General features: G+C 45.5%; 1 protein-coding gene across 2 annotated transcripts in view; it reads right to left on the reverse strand.

The window, feature by feature from the left end:
- Window positions 1-355: 355 nt before the first annotated feature.
- The window catches only part of spns1 (SPNS lysolipid transporter 1, lysophospholipid), a 17914-nt gene continuing 9335 nt past the window's right edge, over window positions 356-8934 (reverse strand). For both annotated transcript variants that reach the window (XM_063220650.1, XM_063220648.1), the window contains exons 7-13: window positions 6943-7085; window positions 5622-5774; window positions 5114-5303; window positions 4586-4651; window positions 3118-3216; window positions 1968-2136; window positions 356-1121 (exon numbers count right to left, since the gene is read on the reverse strand). In XM_063220650.1, the coding sequence (XP_063076720.1) occupies window positions 1051-1121; window positions 1968-2136; window positions 3118-3216; window positions 4586-4651; window positions 5114-5303; window positions 5622-5774; window positions 6943-7085 (891 nt within the window). In that variant the 3' untranslated portion in view covers window positions 356-1050. The remainder of the gene's footprint in view (window positions 1122-1967; window positions 2137-3117; window positions 3217-4585; window positions 4652-5113; window positions 5304-5621; window positions 5775-6942; window positions 7086-8934) is intronic.

The following is an 8934-nucleotide window of genomic DNA, read 5'->3' on the forward strand; positions in this document are numbered from 1 at the left end:
CGTACGGGCGCACGTACACACACACACACACGCACACACACACAGACACACAAACACACACACCAGAATTCAACTCACACTCCATTGGTCTTTGCTCACCCACAGTAAAAGGATTTAAAAGTTAATGTGTGTTTGTGTGTGCAGCTGTATGGTACTCTTTAAAATATTAGAGGAATATTATACTGTATTTAGCGTCAGTCTAGAAACACATAGAGAGTTAAACACATAGTCTCTCTCAAACACACACACACACACACACACACACACACACACACGCGCGCGCACGCACGCGCACGCACACGCACGCACACGCACACGCACACACACGCACACACACGCACATGCACGCACACACACACACACACACACACACACACACACACACACACCCACTGAAACCAGGTCACAACAACCCTTTCTAAAAGTTTGTCTCTCCCACACACCACTCCCTGTCTAAAAAAAATAACCGTCAAAAGTCACACACCCACGCACGCAAACACACACCTGCACACACACACACACACACACTGCTTGTTAGAGTCTCTCTCTCACACACACACCTCTCTACCTATGTCTCACTCAAACTCAAAAAAATTAAAAATAAAAATAAAATAAAAACATACTCCCTCTGATTGAAACCTAAACTCTCTCTCTCTCTCACACACACACACACACACACACACACACACACACACACACACACACACACACACACACACACACACACACACACACACACACACACACACACACACACACACACACACACGTATTCTCCATTGCGTCCCAGTCGGCGGTGGACCTCATATCCCATGATGCTTAGCTTCGATGCCCCCTGCCGGGGTCATTAGCATAAAACTGCAAAATCCACCAATCACAGCTCGCAGATAAATACACACACGTTCCCATTGGCCAGCCACAGTCCAGTCAGATTAGGGCTGTACGAGTCCTGGTGTGCCATTGGCTGAGAGCTTTTAAGGGGGTCCGAGCTATTCTCCAATGAGGACTCGTCTCTCTCAGCGGAGATTGGCCCCTCCCACGGCGCTCTGGTCAAATCAGCACGCTGGAAACCGGGACCTTGGTGGAGCGCCCCCTCTTGGGCACCACGATCGGAGCGTCGTCTGTCAATCAAAACAAACAACAGCCGTCAGGACGTGGAGACACTGCACAACACATCACACACACACACCCACACCCACACACACACACACACACACACACACACACACACACACACACACACACACACACACACACACACACACACACACACACACACACAGGGTGCATTCCAATATGCGTACTCCCGTCGTCGGCCTGCACTTGTGGCCTCGCGTTTCCCCGCTATCAGCCTAGCAACAACAACTTTTGGGAAACTGTTCTTCATTCACTATCCAGATTGCAAATGAGAAAATGTCATTAGAATTGAGCTTTTGCAAGATATTGCATTAGACTTCTGTCAGGCATCGGTGATGTCATCCCGAGGCCATAAGCAGGCAAGTGTGCAGGGGGCGCTGTGGCGATGTGGCGCAGCGCGCTAAGCCCCCCACATTTGGGCTTACATTGCCCACGGGGACCCCGGTTCGAGTCCGGTCAGGGTCATTTCCTGGCCCTGCCCAGTCTCTCTCTCCCAATCCTGTCATCTTTCACACCATCCTGTAATATTCAAGGCCGAAAAGCCCCCCCAAAAAATGTTTAAAAAAAGAGAAAGAATCTTTTCATACCTACGGTGCATACTCTGAGGGAATTAAGCTCTATGCGAATTCTCTCTCTCTCTCTCTCTCTCTCTCTCTCTCTCTCTCTCTCTCTCTCTCTCTCTCTCTCCTCTCTCTCCTCTCTCTCTCTCTCTCTCTCTCTCTCTCTCTCTCTCTCTCTCTCTCTCTATGAGGGAGACACATCTCTCTCTGTCTTACACACACACACACACGCGCACACACACACACACACACACGCGCACACACACTGACCTGAGGGTGTGTAGCTTTCTGCGATTTGTTTGTCTTTTTCCACAAAGAGGGCGGTGGCCAAGAAGGCAGCCCCGCCCCCCACAGCCACGAAGGAGCAAATCAGTAGCGAGATCTGAAGCGACCGGAACGCCCACATGTAGGAGTCCTCCCTCTTTAAAGTGTCCGACACCTACACACACACATTAAACACATTAAACACACACACACACACACACACACACACGCACACGCACGCACGCACACGCACGCACGCACACGCACGCACACACATTAGACATGCTGCTATTTTACTTGACGTCTGTGGAGGTACTGTAAGGTGGTCGCGGACAAAAAGGGACCTGGGCCATGTCACATGGCATAAAAGCAGGGTCGCGAAAATAGTCTTCAGTCCAAAAGGGGTTGCTCTCTGAAAAAGTTTGGGAACCACTGCCATAGACAGAGACAAACATGATGTTGACAACCGCAGCAATGACAGGATTTAAAAAAAATATTCCAAGCAGTTGTAATTGCAGAGGCTGCTGGTGCGGGGCTAGCGCAAGTGAAAAACCCTTTGGTAGCCTGCCACTAAAAACAGCCTTACCCAATCCCCAAAGCAGAAGAATCAAATCAGTTATTATGCCAGTCTATAGATAGAGGCGTCTGTGTTGATAGAATACTGCTTGAAATGAAACTAAACGTATATGGAATGAATCGTCACATGCTGAGGGCTTTTTTTTCCAGCAGCAGCTGAATTTTACATTTCATTCTGATGTAATCATTTCACTTGGATGGATTGATGGACCAACGTTGTAGCATGGTGAATCATTCTGCATACAGCAATTTCAACCGTGGACACAGAAAAGTTTTGACAACTTTCCACTGGAAGATCCTGAAAACAGTGTGTCAAACACAAACGCTGCTGGCTGCATATAGATACAAGGTTGGGTAACCTGTAAAATATAATTGATGACATTGATATGGATAGTTAACTGATTTGCTTTACTTCTGGTGCTCTGTGGACTGGGCATAATACCAGTTTGGTGACAGACTACCAAACGGTCATTAATTTGTGCTAGCCTAGCACCAGCGATCTCTGAAATTAATTACAAAGGCTTCTGGCAATGTGTGTGAGTGAGGGTGTGTGTGTGTGTGTGTGTGTGTGTGTTCTTACCACTCCTATCAGGTAGGGGCTGCCTGCGTCTCCCAGAAGGTGTGAGATGACGATCTGGAACGCTGAGGCTGTGGAGCGACGAGTTGGGACCACCACGTACTGAGAAAAAAAAAGCACACACACGCACATACACACACACAGACATACACACTAGGGGTTACATACAGATGTAAAATGGCATACATGATTGATACACCTTATGGTCACCAGTTAAGTGAGTGAATGTCATACGATGGATGGAATGATGGAAAACAACACTCAAACAATGGAAAATTAAACACATACTAAACACATGTTCGAAAGAGTTGTTTGTTAACCCATTGACGCCTAAAGCACCTGCCAAGAAGGCTGCTGAATGCCTAAGCCCTTTTTAAAGAAAAGTTGCCCTCAGCCTATAAAAACCCAAATATCTTAGCGGTTAACTTTTTATGTGCTTCAGAAGCTAAGACGTTCATCTTGCATTAGAATGTGTTCATTCAGTTTTAACGTACCAAGATTTTTAATAAAATTAGGTATGTATACATGGGCACTTCTGATCCGATTAGAATAGGGATATTTTTCTACTCCGATCAGGAATTCCCTTGTATACGGCCCGATCGGACTAGATTTCTTTGATCGGATCAGAATTCTAATCGGACTAGAAGAGGTGGTGTAGTCCGATCAGATGGTCCATGTATACACTCTATTCCACTTGGTTGTTTGTGACGCAATCGTGTCACATATTTTAATAAATGAAGCACTGGTTATCCTAACATTTTAACACCATATTGGTCGCTGAATTCCTGCAGAACAACTTTCTCCCACCAACCCTGGCTTCGTACTCTCATCCACAGACTTCTTTCTTGTTTGTGAGGTGTTTTAAGTGAACTGGTGACAACAGCACGTCGGAGTGCCGCTGTTACGCACTTGCCCATAAGCGCAAGATTAAGTACAGCAGTGTCGCTTCCCGCTGCACTTTCAGAAAGACTAAAATTATAAATAAAGCAAGCGATACTTTCATGTTTATCGCAGTTTCAACCATATAGCCCGGCCTGTTGCTAACCACTGTCCCTGGTAACCACGAGTGGCAGGTATTCGAACGTTCGAGGTCAATGTAATGTATACACTTCATTCCAATCAGACAAATCGGATCAGATCTATTCCGATCGGCGAAAAAAGCGCCATATATACACAGCTAATGTCTCAAATCTCATGACCCAGAATGTTGAGTCATGCAGCTCCAGGCGCCAGGGCCAATGTTACGCAACTCATCAAAGGGTTAAAGGGATTATTTGGGGAAATGGCAAAACAGCATGGGTACATGTTGTTCTGGAAAATCTTGAAATTTTGTAAAAAAAAAAAAATTAATAAAAAAAGAACAAAAAAAGGCTTACAGTGTTCTGCTTCTTGTATCCCCTATTTCCCATGTGTGTACAAATATTACATATAATTAATTAGTGGCCCAGTGAGTGTGTGTGTGTGTGTTTACCAGTAGTATGTCTGCTACGATAGCCCAGTTCATGGACAGGAACGTCTCTCCCAGAAAGATGAACACCTGCAACACACATACAAACGATTTAAGATTAGGAGTATCAAAATCAAAATGTCTGCGTGTGCATGTGAGGGAGAGAGAAAGAGAGAGAGAGAGAGAGAGTGTGTGAGAGTGTAATCATATAAGTAGCTATACTAGATGCCTGAGTGAATGATTCTGCTTGAAACAGGAAGTGTGTGTGTGTGTGTGTGTGTACTACTCACGTACAGTAAGTGGCGATGGTGGAAGCCTGTGAGAGTGAGACGTGGTGTGTGTGTGTGTGTGTGTGTGTGTGTGTGTGTGTGTGTGTGTGCTCACGTAGGTGGCGATGGTGGAGGCCTGTGCGAATGAGACCGTGGTGTGTGTGTGCGTGCATATGTGTGTGTATGTATATAAGCATGTGTGTGTACTCACGTAGGTGGCGATGGTGGAGGCCTGTGCGAATGAGACGGTGGCTTGTGTGTGTGTGTGTGTGTGTGTACTCACGTAGGTGGCGATAGTGGAGGCCTGTGCGAATGAGACGGCGAGGAAGAGGAAGGGGGCGGCCAACAGGAGGCCGGCAGCACAGACCAGGGGGTCGGCTCTAGCAGTCACCACCTTCAGACGCCGGCTGATCTCCACGCCACTCGCCACGCCCAGGATGCCCGTCACACACGTGATCAGGCCGAAATACAGGCTGCGCACACACACACACACACACACACACACACACACACACACACACACACACACACACACACACACACACACACACACACACACACACACACACACACACACACATTATATACAGTACATATGTCCAGGATGCCTGTCACACACGTGATGATACCGACACGCGCGTATGCGCGTACACACACACACACACACACACAGGTCTGCATTATTGCAGGAGTCTCCAGTTGCTGTTCGACAGAGCAACACACACACACACACACACACACACACACACACACTCACACGCACACACGCACACACTCTGTCTGGAGCGTACCTGTCGTTGTTGCCGCAGCTCTCTCCAGTGCAGGGTGGCCTCTCCCCGTTAAAGATGGCCGCTCGATAGAGGAACGCAGGAGCCCAGAGAGCAAGGGAGCCCGTCACGAACGCCACCGCCGTGAAGCCCATAGTGGACAGCATGAAGCTGGCACTACACACACACACACACACAGATTAGAGACATATTATACACATTCTTTTATTTTATTGGTTTTTTTTTTATTGGGACAGTAAGTGAATTGGGAAAGAGATAGGGAGGGGTCGGCAAAGGACCTGGGCCTGAAATCGAACCCGGGTCAGCCGCATGGCAGGCGAGTGCCCTACCAGATGGCCACGGCAGGGCCTATATTATACACATATACTGCCCTACAAAGCAGAGTAACTACCTCATTTGTCAAAATTGTGTTTAGACTGGAAATGGTTAGTTAAATATTCACACACACTGTACACGTTATACACTCATACACGGGTCAACGACGGGTCTATTATTTGCAATTGGTAATTAATGTACATCACTGTCCTGTCTTGCACTTGATGTCAGTCTGTAAATGTCAGTCCTGTGTATGTCTATGTCCTTTCATGGTATAGAGAGAAAATGTGATTTCAATTTCCTTGTATGACCTGGACATATGAAGAAACTGACAATAAAATCTGACTTGACTTGACCTGAATACGTTTCTTAGATTATCCACTAAAAACAAACAAAAAATGCAACCCATGTAACAGTGGCATTAGCTGCGGTTGCACCACCCTGACGTGTGCTACCACTAAAATAACATTGACTCACATGCAGTAAATAAAGTCGTAGACATGTTTGAATACTCATTACACACACACACACACACACACACACACACACACACACACACACACACACACACACACACACACACACACACACACACACACACACACACACACACACTACACTCATTACACACACACACACACATTATAAAGTCATCACACACACACACACACACACACACACACTACACTCGTTATATACACACACACACACACACACACACACACACACACACACTACACTCATTACACACACACCCACACTACACTCATTACAAACACACACACTACACTCGTTATACACACACACACACACTACACACACACACACACACACTACACACACACACACACACACACACACACACAAGACTTATTGCACACACACACACACACACTACACTCATTACAAACACACACACTACACTCGTTATACACACACACACACTACACTCATTACACACACACACACTCACACACACACCCCTAACAAACACACACACACTACTTACTTCTTGCAGAGTGCCTGCATGTCTTGCAGCCAGCTGGTGCGGTGGAGAGTGTGTTCTGGCCGCGCCTCGATGGCCCCCCGCTTAGGCTCCTTCACCACACACACCAGGAGGAAGACTGCAAGCACACCCAGCACGGGGGTCACCTGCACACACACACACACACATTAGAATAACGCCACACACACACCAGGAGGAAGACTGCAAGCACACCCAGCACGGGGGTCACCTGCACACACACACACACACACACACACACATTAGAATAATGCCACACACACCATCAGGAAGACGGCAAGCACACCCTGCACCGGGGTCACCTGCACACACACACACACACACACACACATTAGAATAACGCCACACACACCAGGAGGAAGACCGCAAGCACACCCAGCACGAGAGTCACCTGCACACACACACACACACACACACACACACACACACACACACACACACACACACACACACACACACACACACACACACACACACACACACACACACACACACACACACACACACACACACACACACACACACTAGAATAGTGACAGAGCCTTCCATGTTGCTGCTCCCATTCTTTGGAACAATCTGCCCGACCACATCCAGAATGCCCCTTCACTGGCCATGTTTAAGCAACACCTTAACCCTCTAGCTACCAGAAATTGTATTGAATAGGTCGGAATTCTAAGGAAAAATTGACATTTTGGTCATATTTTAAATAATGTCAAATAACTTGAAAAGAAATGAAAAGTTTCAATTACAAGTTACTTTCATATAAAGTAGAGAAAACACACTTTCAAAGGGTATATCATTTATGGATAATTAATTGTTCAGTATTCCCATAGAGTGCCTTTGATGTGGATTAAATGATAAAAATGTGATAAAATCCGATATTATCTAGGCCTATCTATCTATATATCTATATATTTAGGCCTATCTATCTATCTATCGAAGTATCTATCTATCCTTCCGTCCATCCATCCATCCATCCATCCATCCATCCATCCATCCATCCAGGGTCAAAGTAGAACAATGAACAAATGTCGTTCACCCAGAAGTTCTGTTTTCAAGCGGTAGGCCTATGGATTATATGCGATAACTGTAATGGACTACACTAGCTAATAATGTTTGAACTGAACCATGCCAAAGACGTGTAAGGATAACCGTAGAAGTGTCCGCGATAGCAGACAGGACATGAATGGAGCTCTAAGGAAGTTTACCCCCCAATTTGGCACTGGTAAGACGCGCCAGGTATCACCGACTAATACGGAATGGAAGTGCTACAAACACCACGTTGGTAGGCTATTATTATTATTATTATTAGAATAATGCCACACACACCATCAGGAAGACGGCAAGCACACCCTGCACCGGGGTCACCTGCACACACACACACACACACACACACACACACACACACACACACACACATTAGAATAATGCCACACACACCAGCAGCAGTATCGCAAGCACACCCCGCCACTAAGTCACCTGCGCACACACACACACACACACACACACACACTAGAATAACGCCATACACACACACACACACACACACATTAGAATAACGCCACACACACACACATTAGAATAATGGGTAACACTTTAGAATAATGGATGCAAAAAAGCATTATAAAGACTTAATAAATAATTAACTATTGATGAACAAAACATTAACAAATGTTTGTAAATGACTAGGAAATGTAAACAAATGCTTGTAAATGACTAGGAAATGTTATGTTAATATTTTATATTTATCAAACATTTACAAGTTGCTTGTAAATGAATAAAATACTGTGTTATAAGGTGTGTAAAATCTTGCAGATATCATTTGTAGATATTTTATAAAGCATTAATAAAGCTTAGTTAATAATAAAAACATTTGTTAATGTTTTATTCATTATTAGTTAATTATTTACTGAGTCTTTACTAAGGAACATTATTATAAAGTGTTACCGAATAATGCCACCCACACACACATTAGAA

The sequence above is a fragment of the Engraulis encrasicolus genome, chromosome 17 (genome assembly GCF_034702125.1).
Source record: "Engraulis encrasicolus isolate BLACKSEA-1 chromosome 17, IST_EnEncr_1.0, whole genome shotgun sequence".
NCBI lineage: Eukaryota > Metazoa > Chordata > Actinopteri > Clupeiformes > Engraulidae > Engraulis > Engraulis encrasicolus.